The sequence below is a fragment of the Rhea pennata genome, chromosome 1 (assembly GCF_028389875.1).
Source record: "Rhea pennata isolate bPtePen1 chromosome 1, bPtePen1.pri, whole genome shotgun sequence".
Lineage (NCBI taxonomy): Eukaryota > Metazoa > Chordata > Aves > Rheiformes > Rheidae > Rhea > Rhea pennata.
The window spans coordinates 188,733,079-188,746,078 of NC_084663.1; the positions used below are offsets into that span (position 1 = coordinate 188,733,079).

Genomic DNA, 13,000 nt, shown 5'->3' on the forward strand with positions numbered 1-13,000 from the left:
AATTTAACTCAAAAGAACTTATTCCTTTGATTTCGATTGGACTAGGGTTTCACACATAGTCTACTAGGATTTAATGGATATTGATAGCTTTAAGAAATAAGACAGGCTTAGGAGAACTCTATATATTGTAAGGAAAAAAAGAACACTTTTCTTTTTAGACTAAATTAATATTAAAAAGACTTATTTCTAGCATAGGTACATTAAAAGGGAAATCATTCATTTTAAGAACACATTACTGAATCAAGTAACAATTTGGTACCTGTCCATCTGTCCCAATGGTGCCTCCACAATCTGTGAGGAGCTCAGACATGTCATAATAGCTAACAAATTCCCATAAACAGGCTTCCAGGTTCAGATTGCGGTAGAAGCGTAAGGTATTGGAGCCTCTAATTATTGAGCTGTACTGATAGGGAATGGTTTCTCCAATCACATCTGGATTTTTTGTAGCATCAGTCAAGAAACTATGGTGAGTCTTTACTTCTGTGTAGTCCAACAAGTTAGAACATTTATGGTTTCCAACTCTAGTTCCATCAGGACTAAGTGTCAGCTCAAAGTTGGAGAGCTCTCTTGTGGAAATAACAGGCAGCATGCCTAAAAAGCAATAAATTATAGCAGTGTTACAAACTTTCAATGGCCAGAGTTCTTTAATTTAGCCCACAGTTTGCCAAATCACCAAGCATGTTATGAAGTACTTCCGTATTTTGAATTTATAATAATTAATGTACCTTAGAATTCACATAAAGATACCCTAAGTTTATATGAGAATGTTATTCATAATAATTAGTCTTTATATTATGATAAAGCAAGTAAAAAAATTATAGATTTCCTGAGATAGTTTTCAATCAGGATTGAGTGAAGTTTTCAGAAGCATGTAAGTGATTAAAAGGCTTATGTATTTTTCAAGGATAGCTTTAGTGGTGGTCTGTTTTCAGAAATATAATTTTAGATTACATTTTTGCAAGCTAGACCTAGTATAGTTTATTGATAGGACATAAAAGAGATTATTCTCAAATAATTAAAAATGAGCAGCAATTGATAAAATAAGTACATTTTTAATGCAAAAGTTTGATTTTTTAAATTATTTTATTTTGATTTCCCAAAAGGTAGTGCAACTTAGTGAGTTGATACTGTATCTAGCACAACTTGATAGAACAATTTATAAATATTCATTAAGGTTACTTAAAACCCCTGTGAAATGAGTGTCATTATATTTATCTTACAAATGTAAAAACATGATAAATAATTAATTCCAAGTAAAACAGCTAGTGACTTGCAGTTTTGGGGTGGGAGAGCTTGAGCTGTCTCTGTTGAGTGTTAGATTATGCATGGCCAGCTATTAAAGTAACATCTACACATTGCACAGGCAGTGCTCCTAAGTTTATATCAAACTCTGTTTTCTGAAGGGCATTCTATAAGCAATATTTAGACACCTAGGAGTATAAGGAGACTTACTTATTTTTCTTAGAATACTAGCTGCATAACACTTTATACTCCACAGGATAATTTCTTCCTTGGTATAACTCTATGGGCTTCAAAGGAGTTTTACAAAGTGTAGGTCTAGCCCAATTTATGTAAACTGTACAAGTAATCTGAAAACAATCTTCAGATCAAAGAATATATATCAATACAGTACCTTACACAACTTGCTGCAAACTAGACTTGTTTATGACATTTTTCTCTGACTGGATACATTAAAAAGATTAGATGACGACACCGGCTATTTCAAATAACATGACTAAAAAATAACTCAAATAACTTAAATAACTTGTTATATAACCCACATCTGGTTTTATCATACCATCAATATGTGGCATAGTGACTGTCAATTTGATGAGATTGGCATAATCTGGATCTTCTGGGCCAGTATAACGCAATTTGGCAGAGAATGGTTCTGCTCCAACTACTCCTGACATACGGGGTTGACAAAGACCTAAAGGAAACAGAGGAAGCAACTTTATGGTCAGACAAAATAATTCATTGCATTAATTTTGGAAGCATTTTTTCCACTATATAGATTTTCAAAACAAGGACAATTTTCCGGAATGACAAGTAAATGCTTTGGGCAGCATTAATCACAGGTTTGAACAGGAATTTCTACAGATGATGATTCAAGTAGAAACCATTGATCAACTGTATCACATTTTCAAAACCAGGTGATGACACTGCACTTGTACATATTCAGTTGCATGTGTCACTATACTTGCAAAGTAAGCAGCAGGTACCACACTTCCTTACTGAAGTCCTCAGAGGCATATTATCCCTTAATTCCTTGCACTCCCTTACACACGTATCTAATCTCATCAGTACTCAGTTGCTTTTAGCATTGGATTAAAGCGTGGGCCTGTATCTACCTTCCCAGGACCTCCTATGAGGAAGCCTCCTGCTCCCTCAGTGAGCAGTATGTAATTAGAATCACAGTGTCATAAACTATTTTGAGTTGGAAGGGACTTTTGGAAGTCATCTGAAACAATCCTATGCTCCAGGTAGAACCTGCTTCAAAGTCAGACCAGGTTACTCAAGGCTTTGTCCAGCTGAGTTTTGAATTTCTCCAAGGATGGAGAATCTATAACTTCCTTCTGTTCCTGTGTTAGTTTTGGCAGCCTCTTCTAGTATTAGTCCTGGCTTGTAAAATCAACCGATTAGGTTTGTAACAAGCTAACCATATGATCAGAGATCCATGCAATTTCTAGTCACATGATTCAACGCAGTGGTGTCTTCATCCTGCTCTCATGCACACTGTCATGGAATGGCTAAAGGTTCTGAAGGTCCCCTAAGAAAGAAGCTGGCAGAAGTGAAACATCAGAACAGTTCTCTTAGTTCATGTTCTGCTCTTTGCTGGCTTGAGGAGTTATGAGAAAAGAGGAGTGCAGGGTGTCATCTTCTGGTGGACTTCATTGGGCTCAAGGGTGTTAAGTTGGAACCTTATGGTGTAAGGTAAAACAAAATCTGTCTTCTGCACAAATGATGGCTTATTTTTTCTCAAATGCAAGTAAGATATGTTAAAGAGGCTACAGTGCAATTTTTTGTGCAATCTGACTTCCTTTGGAGAATTTAGTCTGTGCACTGGAGGTCAAACACCCTTAAAGTTGAAAATATTCACAATTTGGTCCAATCTGTTTGACCATTAACCTTCTTTCAAAATAGCACCTAGCACTATTTAACTTTTTGCCCTTACGTTGTACATGGTCTTCAGAATTAGTGACTTCTACATAATGAGTTAGCTCAGGTATTGCAAGTAATACCCACATAGCAGTTCAGTGCTGGGCACAGACCAATTAGCTCTGCTAATTTGTCATTTCTAATCTAAGTAATGTATTATAACACTGGCATAGCCAGTCTGTTTCACATAACCAGACTAGCTCACACAGCACCTGGTTGTCTTTCTCTGAAAAGCGAGGCCCTGCATCTTGTAGACAACACCCTTAGACAGAGTCCTCTTTTGGGTGTAGGATTCTTGGACACTCTGGTAGCATCAGACAAAGGTTATTTGAGCCTACAGTCAAAATATGGAATAAAGGAAGCAGACAAATAGAAATTCTGTAGAATAGATGGAATCCAAGTTCTTAAAGCCCTAATTCAGCAGAAATCAATTTTTTTAACTTAAATATTTAGTTGGAAAGGCCAAGGAAATTAAAAAGATAATGCAAATGAAGCATCAGGTAAATTATTAAGTACTGTAAGATCTTATAAAAAACAGAATAGTTAATGTAACTAGAAAACCAGCATAGACAATATAAAGAATTTGTATTATCTGCAGAACAGTAATAAAATACAATGTTTTGGAATTTTACTTTGGTTGCTGATAATAACTCATTTTCCAGATTATACAATAATCAGAAGTATCTGCATTTCCAGGATAAAATAGCATATGCCATCAGACTATTTGCATATCAGCTCTCCACCCCTGCTTTGTAATGCTCTTCAGTATAAGTAGGTAGACAAGAATATCTCCACTGACTGAAAGCATGCAGCATCAGTTCAACATTTATTATTTATCAGAAAATCAGAGAAATAAGGAGGGAGGAGGGGTGAATATTAGGAATAACCAAACCATAGAAAAAGTTTCAGTCTATGCCCTGCTATTGGATACCAGTTGGTTCCAGTAACAGAACCAAGCCAAATCAAAGTTTCTCTCTGGTACTGATTCTCATGTGTCTGTTAAGACATGAATGCCAAATGAACCTTTTCTTCTGTCTAGGTATTCATAATAGCACTTCCAGGTGGACTCTCCAGTGCCTAACAGAAAATGACATCATACTGCACCATTACTGCAGTTTCAAAGCCAACAGAAATCAAGCTTCCACTGGAATCTCGCAGGTAATATAAAAGCCAATTTTTAATTCCAATGCATACTGAATACTGTTCTCCAGAACACACAAGTTTATTAGTGGTAAACTATTTAAAGATGACTAATGAAGTCGAGAACTATTCCCTTTATACACTTTTCCACTGTGTTGAGAAAATGAATTTTACACCGCTTCCTGCTTTTGCTCTGCCTCCAAAGATGTATTTTTTTTCCTTTAGCAATCAAAGTTAAGGTTTTTCTGAGTCTGGAAATCTCTGGAAATTTCTTCAGGGAACAACCGAAGAAACTGAAGAAAAGGTAAGACTGTGACATTAAAACTCCTTGTCGTACCACCAGAATTCTTTAGGATGGAATTTAGGATCAAAAAGCAGTCTAGGAGGTTTTTAGCAGGTGATGATATCTTACCTTCTGATATGCTTATAGTTACAATAGGACTCATAAGCTCAAGACCTTCGTTCCCATCTGAATTCACAGCACGAGCTGCACACTGGACACGAGAGCCAGCTTGAAAGTAAATGGAGTCTAGTGTGATCATCTTGGAGGAAGTGAAGAAAGTATCAAAGTCAATCTCCTTCATCGGGCTAGTAACACCATCAGGACCAGTGGGTGCACTCACAAGCCACCGGTATTGTGTCAGAGTATTATTGATGTTCTCACTGGCACATATTGAACCAGTCTTGTCAAAGTCTTCATATTTAGGATTGCAAGCCTGCAGAACAAGGCAGATGTGTAACAATTTATTTGCTTTATGGCAAAGGAATTTAATTTATCAAGAGTCAGGAAACTCAGCAACACGGAACTGATAACTTCAGCAAATCTCTTAAGAAAACACCTTATTTTGACAGTGATGCTTTTATCACTGTTCTGTTAAATTAGAAGTAGGTTTAATTATGATTATTATTGAAATGAAAAATATCATTAATTTAAATTACGATTTATTGGTCAAAACCTAACATGGTTATGCAGGCACAAACTGCACTTCCATATACTAGTTTAACTTGAATTTCACCCTTTCATCCAATGTTGTAAATACATTTCACATTTCAGGCTCTTTGTGTTGTTTTCTTGCTATTTGTTTTGTATTTCAGGGAAACATTCCTGTGCATAATGAATGATGTCAGAAATAAACTGAAGGTGCAGATGGACCAAATCCTTCCTCAATGCATATGAATATTCATACAAACTATTTTGTCACAAACAATGAATGAATGCAGTAGTACTTCAATGAACAATATTCATTTTCAGTCTGTGACATTCATTGAAAACAGTGGCTCATCTGTTATCTATAGTGATTTTACCAGTACAAATTGCATCTTAATTAAATCAAGACAATCCAGGAAATAGTATACAGTCATGAAATCATAGACACTTTGTGTGCATCAGACTGTTCTTGGTGATGGACAGGTGAAACATATTTTTCTGATTTTTGTATTCTGAAAGTTGATTTGGTATTCATACAAATCAGATTAGCTCTTAGGTCAGTTCTACCTTAAACTCATGTGTAACTTGCAACAATACAGACTGGTAAAGAGTGCCTTTCTTCTCCATCCCACCAAGTAAAATACGTGCAATGATGATTAGACTGTGGTAGCTCTATGCCTCCCTATGTCAGCAGAACTCTCAGAAACTCAGATCCATTAAAGCATTTTTGTGGTTTTAGCTGTTGGAGTGTAAGTATATTATCTAACCCAGAACTGTAATGAACACAAACAAGATTTGAGGGTATATTTGGTATTTATTGATTTGCTTGTTTTCTAATTCTTCACTGTGAAAAGATAACTTTTTAAACTTATTTGATAAATGTAACAGCCAGTTTTTCCTTTTATGAGGCAATGACAGAGGGAATTGTTTTTAGATTATACACCATTTTATTTTTCATATTGCTTACCTGAACATCTTACGTAAAGAAAAAAGAAAGGTACCACACAGTCCTCTTAGCACATACTTTTATATGAAACAACTTTATCCTAGGCAAATAAAGAGTGTTTGCTTTATGAAAGACACAGAACTATTTATTTTCTGCTCTATAGTGATAAATACTATATGAAGAAGGCATCCTTCTTTGAAACGGTCTTTTACCACATCTCACAGGCAATATAAAAGCCAGTCGCCCCTATAAACAATCCCATATAACGAACAAAGCCATATACATTGCTCCTTCAAACAAATCCATATCCATATCCATATCCTGATCTTGTTCCATCTTTTCACATAGATACTCACTGTGATACAGATGACAGGATAACCAGCTACGGGACTGGTTCTGTCTTTAGCTCTAGAAGTATCGTCATATATCAAAAGGGACGCAACTTGAGGGACTGAGGGAAAGGTGACATCTGCCATGCTGTTCATTTCTTCAATGTACACAATGGCCTTGGCTGACTGATAATGAAAACGCAGAAACAGTTCTTCATGAATATTTAAATATTCTAGCTGGACTTTGATCAGAATATGTCTAACCTTTGAAATACTGTCCTAAGAGAAGTTATAAAACTCAGTTTCTTGAGCAGCTGAAAAATGATTGAGGCACTGGAATTGGAGAATAACTGAGGTTGGAAAGGACCTGTGGAGATCCTCTTGTTCAACCACCCCTTCCTCAAAGCAAGGTCAAATAGAAGGATGTGTGTGCATATATATATTTACACACACAGACACACACACACACGTATACACAAATGTATATGTGTGTATATATATATATTTTTTGAAAGCATATTGCAGATGTTAAAGCAAGCATTACAAGGAACTTTTTCTATTCAGACAACTGAAGATACCAGACTATTTAACTTCTCGTGTCTCAGCATTCTTGAATCACTTAAGTATTTTGGTAGAACTCTGATTTGTACTTTATGCTTTAACTGCCTGGTAGAAATGTGTTTTTATTATTAACAAAGGATGCACTTCTTCTGTTTGGCTACCTGGAGGCAGATCACTTAAAGTATGATCCTGATGAAGGGGCCAAAGAGTCTGAAGAAATTTTGTGGAGAATCAGAGGAAAATGCTGTTATGTTAAAAGCATGTATGATATAATGCCAGACTACAAAAATGTATGGTCATTTCAGTTTACATAATAAGCATAGTATTAACACTGTTTTGACAGCAGAAGTTGTATTTCATATGACTGCTGTTTTTTTCTGTTTAGAGGTTATACTGTATTGTTAGCCACTGTTTCTAAAAGGACACCAGTTTTTAGGACTGATTTGATAAAGCAAATTTATTTGGAAGAATATCTTGAAGTTTTCTGTTCTATATATGTTCTCATTGTCTCTACCATTCCATTAACCCTATTGAAATGGGAACAAAATATTTTGAATAGGTGCTACAACGTCACCTGGGATGATCTGCTTTAGCTTTTAAGTTATAAGCCAAGATGCCATATATAAACCTTGTAAGAAGAATAAAGCTATGAGCTGAAAAGCAAAAAGAGATCTGTTTACCAGATTTTGCTATTGAATATTTTGTATCAATTATTTACCTGTATTTCTGCAACCATGTTCTCATCAGGCTTCAGGTGCACAGTGAAGGCTTCTCTCATCTCCCTAACTCCATCAAAGAGAACTTCAATCTCCACAAAGTGCTGCGTTTCACCCTCCTTAAATTCAATTTCTAAAAATATAATAAGATACTTAATAAAATCTTCTGATCACAACAGTCAGGCTGGAATTCTAGGTTCAGTCACAAGATATCACAGCTGATACTTTTCAAATTACAAATATTCATATGAGTTCATTTAGTTTATTCAATGTGATGCTAAAAACAGTAGTGAATAGCAGGTCACACACACACCAAGAATTGAAAATGGAGCAACTTCATCATCATAAAGAGATTTGCAAGGACTAGGATTTAGCCTAAGAGAACTTAATATTTTGAAAGTGATTGGTGACTAACTATTAAATCATTATTGGTAACATATGCGAATGAGAGAAAGTTTATAGAATAGTAAGTAAATAGTATTGTGGGGGTTTAGTCAAACAATGCATTTTAATAAAACATTATAAACCAAAAAATAAGGCATGAAGCCAGAGTTATAAAAAGAGGAACTGTATTTTGAAAAGCATTGTCTCTAAAAAGGCTTCCGAGGTTTTGCTAGAAGAAAAATTCAATCTTAGCTGACAGTATTATAAGAGCACTGTTGCTCTTGAAAGCATTAAGAAAAAAATGGGAAATTATTAACATTTCTGTATGGAATGGATGAGAGTGATACAAAAACTGTAGATACATGTCTAATGTCTGTATTTTTAAACAGAATAACTGTTTAAACAGTTAATATATGAATTATAGTAATAACTGAAGATGGCACAGAAATAACCAACAAATACTATGTCAGGATCAAATGAAAAAAAAAAAAAAAAACCCTTACAAAAAGTGATGTGCTGATTAGTATATGTAAACACCGAAATAGAGAAAAAATACTAATGAGCTAATGCTAATAAGCTCTGCACTCTAAAGAGTGAGGCATAATTAGCTGTAGTGGACAGGAGTTGAATTACATGCATTTAAATGGGAAAGAAGGCATCAATTTTATTATAAAGAATGATAGGGATTGACCAGTGAAACAAAATACTAAGACTCATTTATCATCTTCCAGGGCTATGAAATTCAGACTGGATGCCCTTTCTGAAGCATTTGCTTTCTCTAACCAGGAGTTACTGGGCTCAGTGCAGAAGTACCAGGGGGAAACTTGGGGAATGCTTTGCTCTGTAACATATGAGATGGAGCTGTAATCCAAGATCTGTTACAGAGATCACAAAAGAGTAATATAGCAACTGGTGCATTTTCCAGAAGACTGATGGTTTGGCTCCCATCTTATGCCTTTACCAGAGATGCATGCAAATTAATCTTCAGTCACCTCTTCTTAACATAGGATGGGTTGATGGAGTCATGTTTCTCATATTTGTGCATGGAGTAGAGTTACACTATCATTACAGCCATTGAATACAAATATAATATTCCTAGCAGTTGGTGAGGCCAACTGACATGACCCATCTGAAGCTTGTTTCAAGTCTCGTAACTAGATTACGTAGACTGCCTTTAGTGTTTTGCCTTTCTTCTTGTCGTCTGTAGTCATTTTTTTCTTTATTGTAAAATATATTTCTAATTATTCCCTGACATTTCTGTCTTACATAGATCCTACTCTTATAATTCTCCTTTATTTTGCTTTACCTTTTCTCTCTCAAATGTTACTTTATTACTGATTTTAACTATTTGGTTATCAACTACTGTTTACAGGATAATGCTATGAATACAATCTCCTTTTCGAATTTCAGTTTAGCAGTTTTATGATCATAGAGGAGTACATTTCAAATCATTATAAATTTCTCATTTATTAGTATAACTGTTGCTCAAACTACAGTACTTATAAAGGCTGCTAAGACCCCACTCCTAATTGCAGACAGAACATTGCACATCCACTTTTTGGGTATTAGGTTTGAAAGGAACGGAATCCTGTTCCCATGGCCTTTTGAATTTGAGTAGAAAAATATATTAATGGATGTGATTGCAAAGTATTCTATTCACAAAGTTATTTCATTCTTCAAACATTGCACTATAGTCATGAATAAAAAAAAGCAGTAGGATATGATAATGCACTGGAGTGAAAGCAGGAACTTTTTCCTACCTTCTGATATAGGGTGATAGTCTTCTCCAGAAGTAGCAGACCCATCCTTTGTATGAACTCTCACAACAGAAACTTTGGAACTGTCACCCAGACGAAGCACTGGGATTTTTACCACTGCTACTTGCCTTGTGTCCTTTGGTTCACTCACACTAAATTTGGTCTCACCAAACTTAATAATAGCTTCTGTAATTAGAGGAAAAATGTTTTTAGAGAAGTACACAAATGGACTTCCAGATGCCACTTTGATAGTAACAAAATAATTTCTTACTGTCTGCATTATCATGAATCTTTATCAGAGTCTCATTTTGTTCACCAACAGAGGCACCAAAAGAAGAATCACTTCTTGGAGTACCAAGAACTAGACGTAGTTCTTCCTCTTCTTCATAGAAAGTATCATCCATAAGCACAAGTGTGCAAGGCTTCTCAGTCTCACCTGCAATTATTATGAAGGTAATATCATGCAGAACTAGGGTGTCCTCTGCTGTATTATAGCACATCTCTCCAAGTTCATAGACCCACAGGCCGCTTCTGGTCTATTTGATCACCCACAAATCTGTGTCTAAACTTCCTGAGACTCTGGGAACAAGGGATTTGTCTTAGGCCTTCTACAAGACCAACAGAAGTTGGAAGTGATATGCAGTGTATTGGGCTCCCAATGTTATGCTTAATGGTCTCATCATCAGGAGAATGATTCCTACATCCCTAACAAAAGGAATGGCACAGGACACAAGAGAGATGGGGACAGTTTACAAAGTTTTTCCATCACTATGTGTGTGATAATTATAAAGACTCTTCAGTATGAAGGGGATGTGAAGAAGCAGGCCTAAGCAGAAGCACAAGTATCTTCCCTTCACAAGGACAAGGTGTTTTCTGCAATAAAGAATTTGATATTTGTCATAAACATTTGCATAGCATCTGGGATGCTGACTGTGTTCATTTTCTGAAGTATATTTTCCCTATAGAAAATAAATTATCCATTAAGAGAAAAAAAAATCCAAAATATTTATCCTGATCATTTTTACAAGGGAAACATGCAGAAGACTGTACTGAAACAGCTGTGTCTGAAGCAGGCCAGAGGAGTTTATGGAAACAAAGTATGATACCAACAGACTTAATTGCTGGAGAAACAGTAGAGCGGCACTAGAAGAAAAGAGGAAAAAGTCACCCCGAAGGGGCATGTGTCTATTGATCGTAAAATGCGGGGCTCTGGTTGCTGGTTGTGCAGAAGCAAAGGCAAATGCATGGCGTACATGATAGCACTAAAGTTTGAGGCCAGTTCCAAATGAAAGCAAACTGAACAATTCTTCAAAAGAGTTCATGTATACATGGTACATGTACATGCAAATGTGAAGCTCATGATTTCTGTGATAATGGCATACCAAGGATTACATACTGCTGACAATACTTGTTCAGAGCTTTGAAAAATATTGTGTATGTGTAAACTGAAAAGGCAGAAAGATTAAGCTGTCTTCTGCACAAATAGAGAGCATCAGGCAATATTCTCTCAAGGTAGTGACATCTCATTTATTTGTGTTTCATCTCTTACGTGACATACTGATATGGAGGACTAGTTTAGGAAAGCCTACCTGAAATGAGAGAGCAAAGAATAAAAACGAGTATATCCTTGTTGAAAGGTCTTTTAATCATTTCAGTGCAAGTCAAATACATTTACCAGAAATCTGCCTAATGAAGGGCAGAACTTCCAAAGTTTCTTTCCTCACAGCAGGTCTGTGCTAATGTTACTGTGTTACTCTGAACCTGCTTGGACTGTGGTGGATCACAGAGACCCTTGTATTTAGGCTGAAGGCTGATCCTTTACGAAGAAATGTCCACTGGTCCCTATTGATCATCCCTATAGTTCGAAAGTGAAGCAAAAAGAGACAAGAAACATCTTCTGCCCATATTCTACCCACTGTGTATAGAGAGAACTTTGTTTTTCAGAGCAGTCTTTTGGCACTGTATTATGTTAAAACACTTTCTTTTTTAAAAAATTTAATAGACTAAAGGCTTCTAAAATAACAAGAGCTTACCAGGAAGGAATGTGATGATGGAACTGTCAGTATTAGGACGTTCTTCGAAGTCCATCATTACCTGGGCTGAACCTTGTCTTGTATAACATCTTACAGTGGATGTGTACTGGATATCTCCACTCCTGTATATCATGGCAGAAATCTGTCCATCATTTTCATTACCTATATATACAGGTTCTTTAAACTGCATCTTAGGCACTGGGCAGAAGAACATAAAAAGCATGTATAAAATGTAACTGCAAAAGTTATCACATCTTCCATCCATTATTTTAAATTTTACTGTGCTATATTACATCAGATATATAACATAAATCTCAGAATCTGCCACCTCCTGCATGGAAATACACTGTAAAATAAATATAAAAAGGTACAAATACTTAATACTCACAATCAGAGACTGAGTCATTAATGAAGATGGTGGTTTTGCTTGGTTCTCCAAGGGCAGCATTCATAGGCATTCTTAGCACAAGCTCAAATTTCTCAGTTCCTTCTAACACTGGCTGTCCAAGGTCATCCAGAATGACCATACGAAACGTCTGCATATTGACTCCAGGAGCAAAATCCAAATTACGACTGATGCCCACATAATCTACCCCAGCTACCGATAGAGAACAGATGGAAAAATATCAAATTTCACTGAATGTAATTAAAAATACAAATATCTATCATTAGGCAGTTAATTTTAGCAACAGGTAAATTTGTTTTTTCTTTAAATATAATTTCAAAAATTGCAAAATTCTAGCAGTCATATAAAGTAAAAATATCTCTTGGCCATTTAAGCTCTAAAATAATGATAAATAAATATAAAATCATATAAGACTATAAAATAAAACAATTTGGTATTGATTTTTTTTGTTTAGTGATATAAGCACATGACGAGTCTGATTCTTTTCTGTGTAAACCAAAAATTAGGTAAAATTAGTAAAGTTTGTTGTAAGTGAGAACTGAAACAAAGTATAAAGCTTTGAGAGAGAATCTGGAAATGAAGCAGAGTCTTTTGGAAAGAAAATTAGTATTCTGTAATGAAGTTGCAAGTTTTGTGACTAA

At 35.5% G+C, this 13,000-nt stretch overlaps 1 protein-coding gene across 1 annotated transcript in view; it reads right to left on the reverse strand.

Annotated features, from left to right (window-relative positions):
- The window catches only part of FREM2 (FRAS1 related extracellular matrix 2), a 138,534-nt gene that overhangs the window by 23,846 nt on the left and 101,688 nt on the right, over positions 1–13,000 (reverse strand). Inside the window, exons 8-16 of the mRNA XM_062567080.1 lie at positions 12,342–12,551; positions 11,954–12,151; positions 10,192–10,356; positions 9,924–10,106; positions 7,782–7,912; positions 6,530–6,688; positions 4,712–5,015; positions 1,799–1,930; positions 260–591 (exon numbers count right to left, since the gene is read on the reverse strand). Of these exons, the coding sequence (XP_062423064.1) occupies positions 260–591; positions 1,799–1,930; positions 4,712–5,015; positions 6,530–6,688; positions 7,782–7,912; positions 9,924–10,106; positions 10,192–10,356; positions 11,954–12,151; positions 12,342–12,551 (1,814 nt within the window). The remainder of the gene's footprint in view (positions 1–259; positions 592–1,798; positions 1,931–4,711; positions 5,016–6,529; positions 6,689–7,781; positions 7,913–9,923; positions 10,107–10,191; positions 10,357–11,953; positions 12,152–12,341; positions 12,552–13,000) is intronic.